Below are 17629 nucleotides of genomic sequence, written 5' to 3' on the forward strand. Positions count from 1 at the left end.
AGTACAATATGTTCTCAGAGGGTTCCCACTCTTTCCGAGAAAGAATTTTCCAGGACGTTTTCTGACGTAAGGCTGGTAGATGTGAGTCACGACTGTTTAGGCATCTGATCGGCTCCAAACTAAAGTCTGGGATGACATGAAGAGATGGAACACAATGAGACAGCCTTCATATGAAGTTTGTGGATAAATTAAAAAAAAAAAAAACATTCATGATGTTATTTGAAAGCATTCACACTTTACTTTTAGTGCCTCAAACATTTGCACAGCACTGTGCAAGTCTTTATTAGCTTTACAGTTAGAAGTGGACAACAACTGATGACTGTCGGGCTCACCGAAATCCCCTTTTTTCTGTTCAATCACATTGAACATTTGTTTACAACAACTATGAGTAGCCCCATCGCTAAAATGCAAATCTAGCAGACAGTGAAATGACAGTCTTAATACAATATAACAACTACAGCTGTTTTTGACCTACATGTTTAAAACAGTCAGTTTCAGATTTGTGAACTCTTGGTCCCAGATTGGCCACTTCACTGTCTGTTTTCCTATCTAGGCCGCATCAGGCCAGCTCTAATTAAAAACAACCACTATACAGTACGTAGACTAGTTAATTCTGGACTTGATGAACGGAGAGTTTAAAGACTTTAAACAGAATCCTCAGATTTGTGAAACTTTTGACTTTATTGCCAGGTTTTTGATCTGGTCTGTTGTTGTTGTTGTTGTCGTCGTCCGGAGGGATTTTTTTTTTTTTTGTGTTTTCATGAATAAATTAACGAAGTCATATTGTCTCAAAGCAGAAAGTGGGTTTTAAACAGGGTTGAGTCTGCAACTGGGATATCTTCACATCAGCACTACATTTATCTGTAAATGGATAATCTGTCGCTCAGTATTGTCATTGTTGTTTCTCTTAACTGTCGAGAATAACTGCAGCAACATCACACAAACCTACAAGTTCACCACAGAGATGCAGACGAACAATAAAATCCCATTCATTTTGACAGATTAAAATCTTAAACCACAATAAATATTACGAGGATTTCCTCTTACTTAAAATTAGAAAACGATGCTCCCACTCGCACATGCAAATCGACAAAAGTACAAACACGGCTCCCATTTATTATGTGCTTGAAATTAAAAGTCTTTATCAGCCGACTACTATTGGCATCTGAGGGATCAGTTCACTTGAATGTCTTGGTTGTCTGACTATATTCAGTTTGGACTTAATTGACATTACTTGTGGCTGAATTCAAAAGCCCAAAACTATATAGGGCATTCAGAGTGTTTCAGCCTGTAAACTGTAACCCTGTCATTCTGACTTCATCTGGGTCACGAACATAGTTTCAACTGCCAGCTGCTTTAAAAGAGTTCACAGTCTGCTCTCTGCAAAAGCAAAAAATGTTTGTTAAATTATTTTCCAACACAACTCCCATTTACTATTTCTCTAAATTTCCAGGAGTTCTCCAGGACTGGAAAACCAGTCTACAAAATCCCCAAAACGCATGAGAACTTACCTCATCATTGAGCCAGTTGAGGTTGCTGAGGGTCTGCAGGTCTTTACGGGTGAGGCTGAGACCAAAACCTTCACTTAACACTTCATGAGGACTGCCCCCTCTCAGCGCCCTGTTCACCTCAGCCTCGATTTCCTTAATAGAGAGAGCAAGACATGGAAAAAAAGCACAAAGTGGTAAATTAATTCTCATTCTCTACATACAAATATATGAATTTGTTAAAAAAAAAAAAAAAAAAAAAAAAAAATTCGCCTGACAACAAGCAGAAAAAAACGACCAGTATTTGTAACACCCAGTATTATCCTGATTTATAATATTTTGTATATCTGATCGTATTAAACCAAAGATAATACAAAATAATAATTTGCTCTTAACTTAAACATGTCAGGTAATATAAATATACAGTAAAATGAACAACTGCAGCATCAAAGCACCATTCAGACAAACATTATCTTTTTAAAAGGAAGAAGTACTAACTTTAGGAATACATGAACTTCAATCAGTTGTAAAATATATTGTAAACACGGCAAGCCCACAGGTAGATTAAAATGATCACACCTCTGTGAGTTCAGGGAATTCTGGTTTCTCTTCCGAAGGCTTTGGTTCTTCTATCACAAGAGTCAAAGGGACTTCTTTCTCCAGAGGAACCCGAACATGGACCTCTACATCTGCACTACGTTGCAACTCTTCAGAGAGGCGCTGAGAACAAGAAATTACACAACACATTAATCCAATAACAGGAGAAACAGTGAACATGATAAAACTTACTCTATAAAAGGGCAGCTGCGGTGAACGCTTACCTGTCGCAGCAGCTGGGCAGCAAGAGCTTCCTGCTCTTCTATCTGTCTTCGTCTTTCTCTCGCCCGAGAATCATACATACTAGTCCTACAAAAAAATAACATACAATAAATAGATAATCAGTGAAAATAGATCAATTATATAATGAAATGTTTTGGAGTATACTTACAATTCTTTGATCCATAGCTCGGCTTGGAAACACGGCACACTGTGAAGACAGAAATATATTGTTAAAGATAAAACTACACTTGAGTTGACTGTCTTTTTTTTTTTACTACAGCTGCTTACGCCACTACTACAATAATACATTTTAATCCAAACTAGATCACGTGACAATGTGAAATGTTTCGATGTCTATGACTAACTATAACTGTAATATTGTTTACAAGATTGCACTTTAAATTATAATAAATTGCATTAAAAGCACTTTGTCAAAACAATGTAAAGAACAAAAAGTTAACCGTGACTGAAAACAAATACTAACCTTGAGTTGTCTTGCTTTTTACCTTTTTGCTCATTTACAATAATTACAGAGTCACCATCATGAGCTGCAAGAAAAGATGACAACCCAAGAAGAAAATATTCAATCTCCTCATATTTCCTTTCTTGTCTTGTCTATATTTCCATTAGGTGTACATTCTGGTATCTTACCTGATGACTGTGTGTCCTGAGAGGAGTTATCCTGCAGAGCTGATGGTGAAGGAGCTGATGTGTGCACAGCTGCTCTGCTGGAGCTGAGGCCTGTGTCCAGAGACCATGTCTGGATCCCCAGCTTGCTGGAGGGCCCCACTGGACTGGGGAGGTTGCTGGAGCACTGGCTAGACACCCCTCTGGGGCTGGGGGGGCTGCTGGGTCCCTCTGACGTGCCTCCTGCTGCTGACCCAGGTGGTGATGAGCATTGGAGCAGCCTGCGACTGGTGGTCAGGAAGCTGGTGCTGTGAAGAAAGTGACACGGGTGGGATATGATCACACAACGGACATCATATATACGCATTACATTTCATAGACAGTTTGGATATGCGTCTTGTATTTGTTTGGATACGTACAAATCTCTGTGTGACCTCACAATAGCGTGTGAGCTGCCATTATGAAGGAAAGACGACTGACCACCGGAGACCATGGTCAGAAGCTGCCTATAAACATCCTTCTCCTCCTCACGAACAGACTGTTGAACACAGAGGAGAAACGTGGTATTAACACATCAACACATTCAACAAAGAATCACAAGAAATCACATGGTGCTTTATTGTCCTGATGTCTGACCTCCTGTGCTGTGCAGTGGGGTCTGGGACTGTTTACACGGCCTGATGAGGTGCTGTGTGTTGGGCTCTGCAACACTTTGATGGGAAAGGTCTTCTCATACATGCTGGTGCAAGAGCTGCTTGGCGTACCCACTCCACCAAACAAACTGCAGACATAGTTTGGTAATCAAAAGTTATCAAATGACAACATTATAATTGTAAAATCTTCAAGCAACTAAAATTCTTTTGTGGAGGTAAAAAAACCCAGATGTAAGGAGTACCTTGGTGTTCCGTAGGGTCGGATGTTTAGGGGCCTGCCGAGTCGTGGAGAGAGGTGTAATCTGGGAGTGATGGAGGGTGGCAAGTTGACCGAGTGCCCATTTGTTTTTGGCACCTCACGATGTGTAGGACTCATGCACACTTGTCGTCTACAGACTTTGGACACCATTATAGACTTCTCATTACGCAACCACTCTGAAGTTGGGAGGAAAAAAAAAGTACAGTGTTTCTTACTAATTAATTTGCTCCGAGAGTTCAACATAATACATCGTAACAAAAGTTGTTTTTTCTAAATTACTGACAGCAATGATACAGAAGTATGTCTGTCAGTATGGCTGACTATCACAGGAATATAGTGGCACTGCTGCAGGATTAAAAGTTTAGTTCATACCAGCAGTTTATCTGATACTGGAGGAAATGAAGATAAACCTGAGGCGACTAATGATGACAAATTAGTGTTTGGGCCATTTAATGAACAGATCAGTTAAAAGCAGATCTGGAGTATGAACGTAACATGGAAGATTTCATTTTACGTTATGTTAAGATAGTTACTTCAGTTGACTGGATCCTGGTTAAACAACCAATTTGGGAAGCCCCCCCCCCCCCCCCCCCCCACACACAAACACACACACACCACCAAACAGTAACAAACCCACTCTCTCCTTGAAAACATTGCTTTTCAAATGTTGTGGCAAACATTTTGTGAAAAGTAAGGGGGTGCCACAACTTTTGTAAAAAAAAACAATATCTAAAAAGTTGACAAGCAACATGATATTAATCGTGGTCGTATCTGCTTTATACGAGTGCAAAGTCACTAGCTAGTCGAGGTTTGTTGGAATGATTAAAAAACGACCCAGGCATTTGATGTTCAACACAAAAGCTTAAGCAATGCTTTAAGTGATAATCTTACCTGATTTGGATGTTTTCCACTCCAACGTTGTTGCAGGAGCAGCAAACTTCTCATCCAGAGAATTGCTGTCAACAACCTGAAATCAAACACATGCATGACATGTTTAAATCAAAGTTAAAAGGTGTTTTGACAGTATTTAGGAGTGAAGACCCAAAAAGATTCCCCGCCTTACCGGCCTTCCTGTCCACATTGCTGCTGATGTTGATGGCTGTGGTTCTCCAGAGGGAGAACCAGGGGAGGTAGGGAGTATATTTCTCAAGGAAGGGCTTACGTTGTTCATCATCCACGTAGCCACACTGGAACTGTGACTCTTGACGCCTTCAGCTGCACTCCTCACGGAGTCAATAAGATCTCCTGAAGACATTTCAAACAATCAACAGATAGACAAGAGTGTAAGCACTTATTTAACCATATCCACAGAGATGCTCACACCATATAAACAACAGATTCTGCAGTTACCCATTCGGGATTTCTTGATCACCAAGACATCTTCGTCGATGTTATGGCCATCCTCCAAACTTCAAGGGAAAAACAGATTGACGGCACTTCGTCAACAACACACAACATCGCTTTCGCTTAACTTCAAATGAACATTAAAAGCACTCACGTTAAATAAAGTGCAATCTAACAGACAGTAGTTTAACTTTCTAATTAAATAACTTGGGTGTCAGTTTTAAGTCGATGCCTTTGCAAACCCACCGACTTGGTGTGTGTGTGTGTGTGTGTGTGTGTGTGTGTGTGGTGGTGGGGAGAGAGAGAGAGAGAGAGAGAGAGAGAGAGAGAAATGCTGTTTCAGCTCGTACCATTCAATCGGTCTTTTCCTCCTCATTTGGCCATCTCTCGGCGCTCGGTGAGCAGGTGAGTGCTCCGCAGCCGGGACGCCGTTGCGCAGATTGGCAAAGCCCGTTTCTATCCATTCGTAGATTTGATTCAACATGGCCCAAAAGTTTTTTTTTTTTTTTTTTTTTTTTTTTTTTTTTAGAAAACAACGCCGCTGGTTTAAAAAGATAAATCGCCGTAGCTGCCCTTTTAAAGTCTACCTGTCAATAACGCGAACCGAACCGGACGAATGCGCTTCCTTCGACCGAGGCAGGTTTGGCGGTAAGCTGGTCCGGACAGCGGCCACCGCTCGCAAATACCGCTTTACTCTCCCCACGAACACGGATCAGCCGTCGAGTAGTTATCTCACAATTAGCTCGCCGTCCAGCTAGCACCGGGCTAAGCTAACGTCGTTAGCTTACGCGGCTAATTTATGGAAAGTATGTTTAAATCCCTGCAGCGACGCGACAAGTCGCAACCAACGCGCTCGCGAAAACGGCTGTCATTTTGAGTCGCACCCTAACTCGTTTATATGCCCTCGACGTGACTGTAAATCGCGTATAAACTCGTTGAAGAATAACATCTCCCGCTTCTTCCTCATTCAAAACCACAACATGGCTGAACCGGACGTGCTACCATAGCGCGTCGTGATTGGTGGACTGGATGCTGAGAAAACCAGCGTACGCGAGGTTAACTGGTTGATTGCGGGCTGGAGGAAAGCGGAGCCACCACGCGACTGCGATTATTTCGTATCTCTTGTCACTCGTGTGAGAGACTGAAGCCTCCTCTTGGACATTTGCATGTGTTTTACTGATTTTTTTTATTTTTTTTTCCAATAATGTTTTGACTGAAATAATAACCACATCTTTAGGTAGGTAGGTATTTACTTTATTAATCCCCGAGGGGATTTTTTTTTTTTTTTTTCCCGCTACAGCAGCATACAGAAGCAATAAGATAATAATAGAAATAATAGAATAAAATAATAGAATAGAATAATAGAAAAACAATAAAATAGCAGTAAAAAAAAAATATAAATATAAAATATAAAATGCACAGTATATACAGTACATTATATATCTATATATATTATATACAAATGGCGAACAGTCGCAAAGTATGGTCTGGTGTGGCCAATGTTTGCGTAATTAGGTGTACTAAAGGCCTATTTTAATTGATTTAGTATTTAGTCTCTTGTTTGTAAACAGTCTTTCAACCGAAATGCAAACCTGGTAGGAAATGTGCTCAGTCTGACAATTAACAGAAATCTGCTGTGTACCATGTTATTCATCTGTCCATAGTTATGATATTATGCACATCGGCACATTCTGTTGTCAAGCAGACAACATTAATTCAGCTTTGTATGGACAGTTAAGTACAGTACACTAACAGCCTACATTACCTGGCCAAGCAGCACGACATGTGCTTTACTTAGCCGCATCACTTAATACCATTATCTACCTTGACAAATTTGTCTGGATTAAACAACCAGACGAGAAGCTGAACACAATCACATATCACTGATATATAATTTATTTATTTTTAAAGTGCTGTATTCAGCCAGCACACGAGCGAAACACTATTCAAATATACTGTACTGAACTGAACTGTATATATAGCTGAGCTCATCAGAAAAATCTTTCAACTTAGTGTTCACACTTTGGACCTGCATGATATTTGAGATGTGTTAGCGGATGATTTGATCCTAGAATATTTAGAAAGAAACCTAAAACACTTCCACAACACTCAGGCTGAAAATATCAAAGTGAAATTAAGCTCAAATTTGTTTAGTGAAACATGACACAATTTGACAGTGAATCTCTTAAATAGAGTTTCACATGAGTAGACTAAATGTAACTTTCAGAGGTGATAAAGCCTAATTTATTATATCAGAGAGAACAAGTGACTAAAATCCTTCACATTCACCCTTTAATAAATTAATACAGTAACACCAATTCTACAATGAAATGCTGGGTGCTCTTCAAACAATACATTGTATCAATATAATCAAATAAAAGTAATCAAAGGCCACTTTAAAAGACTTAGAAATTAATTTCAAGCATCAAACTCTCTATTTTATATCACATACTATCTGAAATATATCGTTCTGTCATAAAAAAATAAACTTCAAATCTCATGAAATATAGCATTCAAGTCCCTTCACAAGTGCAGGCCTTATCAAAAGTTACAGTGAATCCATGCATGTATGGCACTATTGTTTATATGTATTACTTGTCTCCACTTCAAACTTAAAGAAATTTACACAATATTAGGACCAAAAATTAAAGTGCCAACAATCAAGGATGTTCAAATTAAATATCTTTCATGAAAAAAAAAAATCAGTCTAAACAATCTTCCTTGAAAAGATTTCAGGTTCAAACACACATCTAGGACAAATTACATACTCACAATAAACACGGCAACAATGGAGAACAATTAATGGAAGCTTCACAGTTCAGTTGATAAAAAAATATTCACTACACAGTGTACAATGATTATGAGTCAATAAATCAAGGCAGGGATGAGTTGCACAACAGCAAATTGAATAGATAGCATTTTCAGATTGTCTTTCAACACCAAGCAGAACATGTCACCTGCCCTCAAACTGTTAAACACAGCATAGATGTTTCTTGTAATTCAAAGTACTAAGACAACACTGGGTATGATTGAAAACACAGGAAAAACATGTAAATCTTTTAAGTTATTTTAAAGTTTTGATTTTTGCTTTCAGTCACTAGATCAACACCTACAGCATTAGTCTAAAGATGGAATGATTGTACTTGGTGTTGGGGTCATGCATAATGTATTGTAGACCAAATACCTGCTAAGGAGCTTTAACATCTATTGTTTGCAGGAGATTTATGATACTTGTGCGAGCATGGATATAAGAAACCCATACAGTTTCACACTCACATAATATTTCATTTACATCAAATGGTGGAAGATCACAAAGTGTTTTTGGATGGTAAAGCTAATAAGCTAACCCATCATTTGGGTCATGGGTTCACAGACATGCTGGAGAGGAGGGACAGGTTATAAACATTTTGAGTGTGGATACTGACATACGTCAATGTACATGTACAGCTGAACAAGAGATTTACAAAGTATTGATGACCTCATCAATATCAGGCAAAAAAAAATTAAATAAAACTTATAACTGGAAGCATTGTCACCACAATCACTAACATTTTAAAATACTCTTATCATGTCTGTCTAAATTTCCATAGTGGTAGAGCCATTTGTCTGCAGGTCCGAGAGGCAGGTTTAATCTTTTTTGGTCCCAAAGATTTGGAGGAAGAAGGAGAAGATATAGATGATATCCAGGTAGATGTTGAGGGTAGCAAATACGTATTCTTCTGGACTCATGGTGTACCGCTTGTCCCCCATAAGGAGCTGAGTGTCAAACGCCAAAAACTGCAACAGATAATAAAACAGCAGATATGACATCTTTTAGTTTGTATGTTGCTTGTTATGTGTTCTACAACATATCATCTAGACTATAAGCAATGGTATGACTGCGTCTGTATCCTTACCATGGTAAACAATATGGCTCCCAAGGCAGCATATGTCGCATCCAACCAAGGTACCTAATTGGCAAAAATGACTTCATTAAATTTGATTCCAGCATGTGGCTCACTACAGAAAAGATCCTTTATTTAAGATCAGAATACTTACAATGACAACTCAACTATTGTGTTGCTAAATATGTTCTCAATTTAGAGTTGATTATATTAGTCTGTTGTCACATATTTGTTGTTTAAGACGTACAGTACCAGTCAAAAGTTTGGACACACCTGCACATTGAAGGGTTGTAAAACAATACTAAAGTCATTCAGCACACACACACACACACACAATTCAGCGTTCAAAGAGAAACACCTTTTGACCCCTTGAATTTTCCCAAAGCTTAGTATGAGTACTTCATCATTAATGACGCCATCTAAAAGGGTTCGCCATTGCAAAAGGGGAGACTGATACATTTCCATATACTTTATATATTGCCCTTATCACTGCAATAAAATGTTAATCAAACCTCTAATGAACAGCAGTCTTCATAAACATACATTTGTTTTAATGCAGGCCTACACAAATAAAGCAAAATGGCCAAATAACATTAGAACATGGAAAAATAAATAGATTTCTATTCAGTGACTGTTTATTGAAAGGCACCAGGATTAATCAAGCCTGGCTGTTAGCCTGATACGGAGCAGGGAAGCTGCACGGAATAAATCGCCATGGTAACTTGTGCGCCACTTCTTTCATAAAACCAAACTTAATTCAACCAGAATACCTGGAAATCCCAGCTTAATCCCTTATCAAGGTTTTGTGAAACAGGACTCTGGTTGTGGCAAAATCCTCTACGTTCCAGTTTTACATGACACACATAGGTTGTGATTATTTAATTTGTTTGATTGTACTTACGTATTTATAAGGGAGGACAAACGCCAGCACCAGTCCAGAGATGAACATTACCATGCAGAAGACAAAGAACACACCTTGGTATGAGGTCACGTCAAACTGTATGGAGAGAAAACATGAAATCAAACTTTCGTCAATCAAAGAGCATGAAAAAGTGATTTATGCGAGTTATTTGAATTCCCAAGAATATATGAAATATATAATAAAGGAAATATAAAGTAAAGGAGGGGAAACATTCGATTTTTTTTTTTTTTTTACCTTAGTTTGGAAGCTGAAGAGTGTGACCAGAAGACAGACTGCTGCTGTGATGCCTAGACACATCACTACTGACTTGGTGTCATAGAAGCTATTAAAGCAAAACCAAAAATTTGTAAAATGTTATACACTTACATTTTATAAATGGCCACACACACTTAAAGTGGACAGGTTCACACAAGTACTAAGTCTGGATTTTAAGTTGAAACTTTATCTAGATACCGGAACACTTGATCACGAGACTAGTATAGGATTGTTTTATGTACTGAGTGGAGTATCCAGGTGAGATCAAATAAGCCAACTTTAACTTCACATACTGCAAAGAAAATACATGGTCAGCTAACTGCCTGAATGCAAAAGCCTTTATGCCAGGTAAGAAAACAGTCTGAAGAATGCATGAAAAGCCACCACAAGACAAAATGTCAGTTACATCAAGCTAGTTAGATGAAACAGTGAGCAAACATAAAAGTATACCTGGACAGCATCCCTGTCATGTAGGAGAGGGAGAGGGTCTGTAACAGGACAGTCAATATGTTAAGCCAGCTTTCACGAATATATTCCTAAATTTGTTTTCTGAAGATTTTGACTGTTAACTTGCAAAGATCTACAGGAACAAAAATAGTTAATCTATCAATGTACATTTAGCAGTCCAAACTCTCAGTCTCTAGGTAAATTTGAAAACACTGGTAATCTAAAAAAGGTCAGAAAATTCTGTCTATGGTTACACAAGGAATTTCATGTTAGTCAAAAACATGACACATATCAGCCTTGTACTTACAAAGACGCCAAGCAGAATCAGATTCCATGGAAACTGTCTCCTGCAGGAGTGAAGAAAGAAGGGAAATTCAACATCTGAGGTGATTTAAAAAAAAAAAAAAAAGTAGTCGTATGTTTTGCATTTAATTTTGATAACCTCTAACTTACCTTGGTGCAGAGCAGCAAGATAGGACCAGATAAGTGACAAAGAATACACCGCTATAAAGCAACAAATATGTGTGTTTAGATAGAGGTGATTCAACCGGAATTAACTGTGTATTTCTGACTAAACTTGTCACTTACTATGAGGCCCAGTACCAGCCAGGGTTGCTTTGAATGTAGTCCTTCACGGGATCACTAAAAGACACAGTCTTATGTAAGTATATGTTACCCAGTGAATCTTAATGCAATGTGAAAGGAAACTGAAAAAGATAGATATAACACTCACCAGAATGTGAAAAGAGCCACAATCGCGAGAGTGACCAAAAGCTGGATCATCAAGATGGCATACACCTAAAAGAGGGTCGGTTTGATAATGTCACTGTCTATGTGCTGCTACGTTCTCACTTGAAGAACTCAGCATTCACAATCACAGTGTAATTATGTAATAAATGTGACAATAAAGCTTCTTGATACCTTGCGAATGAAGACCCTCCGGATGTTGCGATCATCCCAGGTGAATTCTGTGAGCATCTCAACATCATTGTAGCAGGGAGTACTGATGCCTGAGGAACACATTCATTTAAGACTTTTTGGTGTTTAAGAGTGTATTTTTCCATCAGTATGTACTAATGTAGTCCCATCACTACCACACCATCCCAACACATAAACAGTCAAATTTGTTCATTAAAGATAATGACAGTCTAACTCTATGATTAAGTACATGAGGATTAAGTGTAGTCATACCCGCAACAGCTTCATCATAGCTGGGAGGAGCTGGTGAGGCCGCTGAGGCCTCCCCACTGGAAGAGCCATTGGCGCTCTTGTTTGCAAGTAACAACTGTTTGAAGAAAAGACGAACAATTTATAATTTTTTACTTCATATAGTTTCTCATTAAAGGGGAGAACAAAACAGTATTTGAAAAAAATATCTCAAACAGTTGGCCTTGAATTTTAAATATTCAGTCTTAAAATGTTTCAGATGTTATTGGAGTTGTATATGCTAAAAATCCATACTGTGATATAACACAGAAATGTCATTAAAATATAAAGTTGTAAACATGGTGCCAAGAATCACAATGTTTATAATTAATACTTAAAAAAAAAAAAAAAGAATACAAGTGAGTCTTACTGCAAGAGCCTCACCACCTCAGAAAATGAAGTAAATAGTGATGCCAGATTTGCACATATTTTATTACTACTAATGCAGTGCTGCTATTACAAAGATAAACTGTGCCAATGTTTAAGATTTTGGAGTAATAAATTATAATCATTGAAATTTATATTTGTACTCTAGCAGCACTTTCAGGTGTAATATAATCATACTTTTACATATCAACATTTTCACTGCTCACAATACAGACACTTAACTATCTCCAAGCAGTTCCACTACTGCTTTAATTTCTAGCACTTCAACTGGCAGTTGAAGTGCAGTGATAAGTAGCCCTCAGCTGTAATATCAGCTGCTTTTAATAATTGACACCTTGTGCAACAAATTAACTTTTAACCAGTTCAGATCCTTAATTTAACCGAAATAAAAGCACCCATAGAATAGTCTGGTAGAAAGCAATTACATTTGCTGAAGTACTGTTGAGAACAGCTTGAAGGTACTTTTGAGTATTTCCATTGATGCTACTCCCGCTTCACTACATTTCAGAGGGAAATATTGCACGTTCTGCTCCACAGGGTACTTTGAAGATTAAGATTTGACACAATGGATATATTAACAAGCTTTTAAAAATACAACACATTCAAGATTTAACCAGTGGTTTCCAATGTTTTTGCCTTTACTGAAAATGAGACCGATTGGATTTATTCAATTCAATGGTGGACATTGGTTGCACAGAGACTTTTTGCTTTGGTAGCAACTTACAGAATTGAGTTAAATCAACACAAAGTATTCATGGTCAAATCTTCATCTTAAAAGAAGCTAATTGTAACTAAAGTTGTCTAATAAATGTGCAATAGAAATTACAGTGAAATGTAGTGGAGTGAAAGTAGGCTATAAAGTAGTATCAAATGAATATAGGCTACTCAAATTAGGCTACTTCAACATTTGACTTAATTGCAGAATATTGATATTTATATATATATAGAGTAAATATAGTTACTTTCCATTACGGCTGTTAACCCGTCAACAGTGTTTATAACTGCAGTTTCAGTCAATTACACAAGTGCTTCGATTAATAGGTTGACACAGATCCAATTAACAGATCTACAGCACAGTTTGGCCGCAGTGTGTGCATGATCCGACCATTTGTTTCTCTAAAAGATAATTAACGCACGATGTTTGAAAACAGCAGCAACAGCAATCTTTTCCACAACCCTCAAAGACTGGTGTAACCATCTCGCTGAAAACCGGAGGGTTGTCTTTCAGTAGTGCTACACTATTACAGTCGCCACGCACACTTTACTGTCATGGTGACGTCACGAGTGGCGCATTTCACTAACGTAAATTCGGGTAACACTCAACAGCACACAAAATACATCAGCCTACAAGATAAAATGCAACAGGATTTAAAAAAAAAAAAAAAAAAAAAAAAAAAGCTGCTCTACGTACTAGCTATTGAATCCTGCAGGATTCTAGAAATGCTACACAGCAGGACACACAGCTACAGCCATTCAAATCCTCTGGAAGTAGGACTGCTCTCTGTAATTCGTAAAACCAAAATCTAATAGCATATACAAGTCCGCATTATCATTAAGCAGTTGACAACACGGAGACCCATGAGAATGGACAGGCACGCGCATCCACTGACAGTTATGTAACGTTATAGGCCACATTGGCCTGTATAAATTCAAAATACTGGATTATTTTTATTGCTTTACAAGCAAAACAGGTTCTTACCTTGCCCTGTGTCATGATGTCTGTCCCTCGTCAGACTTCAGTAGGTTGTCTGGGTCTTTATGCCAACCAATCAATGGGGATCTGGTGTCTCCTTCCTTGATCTTGCAGCGGGGCTGATGACTGACAGCTGTTAGAAAGGACCTCGGACTGAGACTGTATCCTGCTCAAATTGAACACCCTCTGACGATTCTGTGATCTAATCCCAAAACAACGCAGTTGAGACTCGTGCAGATACCCCTCCCTCACCCATAGAGGGATGTTCTAGCAGCATCCAGGTGACGCTGCACCGCAGAGAAAAGCTGGGACTGTACCACAGCACCACGAAACATGGGGAGTGTGAACGTCTGCATGATGCGTTACAAGGACAGAGGTCCAGAGAAATCTGGAAATATGGTTTGCAGCAGAACTAGAATAGGAGGGTGGCAGGGAGTAGAATATAGTGACATTACCCGATTTTTAACTGGGATCATTGCTGGTTAATATGTTTTATGTTATTTAAAATAGGCCTCTTGCATTTGAATGATCTAAAACACATTCAGTACAGGTAAACAATTTAAAGCACTCACTTTCAAACTATTTCAATGAGTATTGATATTGTATTTTTTTAATTTATGATTTATGCCAAAAGAAAAGTTTTGTTAATTTCAAATTAAATCAAATAGGCTTGACCAGCAATCAATGGGAGAACATTTTCCATTTAAGACAACACCAAGCGAAAACAGCTGATACTGCACCGCTCTGGATTATCTGAAAAGCCAGATTTATACTACATATTACTACAAACCCCACCTGATACTAAAGAATAAACATTATAAAACATCCGTGTGCCACAAAATAGAAATCCAGGAAATACAAAACAAATTCATATTCTTTCTGGGCCATATGTGCACTTTTATTTAAAAGTGTAAAGAACATAGAGAACTTTTAAGAAAATATGGACAAAATATCCTGAAGATGCAGAAAAAACCTTCAATGTAAAGCTGACCTATTTTATTTGTCTCTTTTAAATATAAATACGCAAATGCTGTAAAAAACAAACAGAAATCAAATTACTGTGGAAGAAGAATTGTAAGAACTGACATTCAGATACTGGTCTACATGCCCACCACTTCATACTTCTTTGGATATTCCTTCAGGTGCCTGCAAACTCAAACATTTTGATGACGCTTCAACGTAACCGATTCTTATGGGGATTCTGACGGATAAAATTACTTACATCCAATCAAACACATCATGACATCCCCCTAAAGGAGACATGCTGAAGCAATAACATGTAATCTGGAATAATTAACAGAATGATAGAGAGGTTTGGATGCAGCCGAGATACCAGCAATTTAAATGACAAATGAAGGTGTGTTCCCAAAGCATCGTTACACAAGACAGGATTGATAAAAATCTCCCACCAATAAAGAAAGAACTAATAAGGCAAACATACTAAAATGGATATTAAATTAAATTGTGATCTACCAAAACACCCCTTCTGGGTGATGATTTTCCTCACTGATGTAATTGGCAAAATGTAGACTTAAGACTGCTCCAGTCAAACTCAAGGTTTCTATGTTCAGTTAGAAAAAAAACAGACATAATTTAAAACCAGACAAGCGTTATGTGAATACGTGGCCCATCTCCTCAGAACATTTCCCCCTCCCCCCTGTTTCCCTCCAGTTTCAGGTCTGTGTCGTTTCTGCCCAGGGTGAAAAGACTGACGACAGCCATCAGAGCTGCCAGCATCATCATGGCACAGCCTCCAAACATGTGTCTGGTGCCGCTGCCGCCCTCCCCTCCACCTGTTCCTGACACCTCCCCGTGGAGCGCCAGCAGCCCGAGGCAGGCTAGCAGATGCAGAGGCAACCGGAACCAGGCCAGCACACCAGCCCGTTTCTCCTCCGGGATCACTCTCCCCTGCAGAAAGCTGACTGCGGGGAAGTAGAGACCACTGGCCATCTCCAGCAGCAGGAAGGCCACAAAGGATTCATGAGGTCTCGGCTGTCCTGGAGCTGTGGAAAAGGTGAGCATAAAAAAAGAGAAGAAGGCCATCAACACAGCGAGGCAGAGCACATGGCCAGGCTGTAGATGGTAGCGAGTGGAGGTGGCGAGGCGGTACAGCGAGGAGCCAGCCATACTGGCAGCCATTAGACAAGAGAAAACAATCCCTAAAGGGGGCCCGTGAGGATCCAGTACCGGGGTCCAGAGGAAAACAAAAATGTAGAGGACACTTTCAAACAGAGCCTGAACTCCACCCAAAAGCATGACCCTCCTGTCTGACAGCAGGCAGCGCAGCCCCTCGTGGCAGCTACGGGAAAATCGGGCTTTCGCAGACAAACGGGTCACACCTCCATTTGGAGTGCCAAGGAGCAGAGTCTGTTTGTCCACTCCAGTACCTCCTTCAGCTTCTTCCTTGCCCCAGTCTGTTAGCACCACCCAGCCACAGCAGCCCAGGCAGGGTACAGCCAGGAGAAAGGGGGCCACAGGTCCCAAGTGCAGCCACTCAGCCAGCAGGTTAGCCACCAGCCCTGCTCCCACAGCCAGGCCGTGGTTCCAGGTAGCAGCTTTGGTGAAGGTGCTGGGGATCCACTCCTTTGGAAAATCGTGGACGTCGACATGTCGGTGCACGTACCAGGCTTCAAACGTGGTGGAGAGCAGGGACGTGGACAGACCCCCCAGGACACGGCCCACAATCAAAACAAAGTAGTCTCTGGAAAGCTTGGTGAGACAACAGGCGGAGTAGGACAGGCAGAAGAGAAGACACGTCTGCCTGCGGCCCAGGGCTTGAGGGAGCCAGCCGGAAATGGGAGCAAACAGAACACAGGAGGCCAGGCCACACACGTACAAGATGGCTATTTGAGATTCCAGGAAGCTGTAGTGGCGGTACAGTTTGTAGAGGTAAGGGCCCTGAAGCCAGTCCGCCCACAACGCCAGCAGGTAAGCGCGGAGGAACACACTCTGGAAGCGGCGGAAGGCCGGGTTGGCCACAGCTGTTGAGGCGGAGTGAGGCGGGGTGAGTCGGCGTGCGGTCAGCTCGAGGGCAACACACAGGACGATCAGGAAAACGATGGCAAGATACGCCGTCACCAACATGGTGTCAGAAACTGCACCCGCTTTAAAAAAAAAAACAACAACAACAACAAAAAAGGGTCAAAGCTGAGGTCTCGGGGAGTTTCCAGTTCGTTTATTGCCGTTTCCAAGCACCTGTGGAGAGACAAGGTGGGCGAGAAGCAATCGTCAATAATGAGAGTATTTATAATTCGGGTAGCTCCACGACAACGACTCCAGCTAGTGACGGCAGCATCGTGTCTTATTTACCAAAGGGCAATGACTGAAATGTGAATTAATGACAGTTTATTTTCTTTTTAAACGGAGTCGTTCATTCACAGGTGCATCGACGTGCTAATCTTACTTAGCTAACGTCAGCCAACCTGCTGGGACGCTATAAATCGTTCAAACTTAAAAAGTCCCGTCACTCGTTTCTCACTGCGGTTTCACACTATATCTTACCGTATCATTCGACAGTGCTCCCATATTAATGATATCACGGAGGAAGCGATGGCAGTAAACAACCTGGTAATAGAAGATGTGGGTAAGTGTGCACTGGCAAACACACCGTTCACTTCCGGGATCCGGGATCTCATATTTCACCACA

General features: G+C 40.0%; 3 protein-coding genes across 4 annotated transcripts in view; all 3 read right to left on the reverse strand.

The window, feature by feature from the left end:
- The window catches only part of senp1 (SUMO specific peptidase 1), a 9553-nt gene extending 3365 nt beyond the window's left edge, over positions 1–6188 (reverse strand). Inside the window, exons 1-13 of the mRNA XM_069140548.1 lie at positions 5540–6188; positions 5196–5254; positions 4909–5090; positions 4737–4812; positions 3829–4021; positions 3570–3714; positions 3353–3471; positions 2958–3241; positions 2791–2854; positions 2476–2514; positions 2309–2393; positions 2067–2207; positions 1512–1643 (exon numbers count right to left, since the gene is read on the reverse strand). Of these exons, the coding sequence (XP_068996649.1) occupies positions 1512–1643; positions 2067–2207; positions 2309–2393; positions 2476–2514; positions 2791–2854; positions 2958–3241; positions 3353–3471; positions 3570–3714; positions 3829–4021; positions 4737–4812; positions 4909–5090; positions 5196–5254; positions 5540–5673 (1653 nt within the window). The 5' untranslated portion in view covers positions 5674–6188. The remainder of the gene's footprint in view (positions 1–1511; positions 1644–2066; positions 2208–2308; positions 2394–2475; positions 2515–2790; positions 2855–2957; positions 3242–3352; positions 3472–3569; positions 3715–3828; positions 4022–4736; positions 4813–4908; positions 5091–5195; positions 5255–5539) is intronic.
- Positions 6189–7467: 1279 nt separating this feature from the next.
- LOC138192995 (protein lifeguard 2-like) lies at positions 7468–14245 on the reverse strand. Its single transcript, XM_069140752.1, has 12 exons — positions 13990–14245; positions 11889–11982; positions 11619–11707; positions 11431–11495; positions 11286–11339; positions 11151–11201; positions 11005–11044; positions 10701–10738; positions 10230–10317; positions 9975–10070; positions 9086–9139; positions 7468–8966 (listed from the first exon to the last, which is right to left on the reverse strand). The coding sequence occupies exons 1-12, from the start codon at positions 14002–14004 to the stop codon at positions 8817–8819; spliced, it is 834 nt and encodes a 277-aa protein (XP_068996853.1). The 5' UTR covers positions 14005–14245; the 3' UTR covers positions 7468–8816.
- A 611-nt stretch (positions 14246–14856) lies between these two features.
- On the reverse strand, positions 14857–17597 carry mfsd5 (major facilitator superfamily domain containing 5). Of its 2 annotated transcripts, none has more exons than XM_069141697.1 (2): positions 17485–17597; positions 14857–17087 (listed from the first exon to the last, which is right to left on the reverse strand). In XM_069141697.1, the coding sequence occupies exon 2, from the start codon at positions 17065–17067 to the stop codon at positions 15619–15621; it is 1449 nt and encodes a 482-aa protein (XP_068997798.1). In that variant the 5' UTR covers positions 17068–17087; positions 17485–17597; the 3' UTR covers positions 14857–15618. The 2 variants fall into 2 exon arrangements, with proteins under 2 accessions (XP_068997798.1, XP_068997797.1); XM_069141696.1 differs by having other exon boundaries at positions 14857–17178.
- Between the last annotated feature and the right edge of the window lie 32 nt (positions 17598–17629).

This window comes from Embiotoca jacksoni, unplaced genomic scaffold (assembly GCF_022577435.1).
Source record: "Embiotoca jacksoni isolate LCO1_2020_lvr unplaced genomic scaffold, fEmbJac1.0.p SCAF_9, whole genome shotgun sequence".
Classification (NCBI taxonomy): Eukaryota; Metazoa; Chordata; class Actinopteri; family Embiotocidae; genus Embiotoca; species Embiotoca jacksoni.

Bases quoted from the DNA above. Each gene is read 5' to 3' on its own strand.
- LOC138192995 (XM_069140752.1), bottom strand. The intron at 11,340-11,430 runs GTGAGTGTTATA...TGTGTCTTTTAG, and splicing joins GTGGCTCTTTTCACATTCTG to TGATCCCGTGAAGGACTACA. The intron at 11,202-11,285 runs GTAAGTGACAAG...GTTGCTTTATAG, and splicing joins GGCTGGTACTGGGCCTCATA to CGGTGTATTCTTTGTCACTT.
- mfsd5 (XM_069141697.1), bottom strand. From the start codon at position 17,067: ATGTTGGTGACGGCGTATCTTGCCATCGTTTTCCTGATCGTCCTGTGT.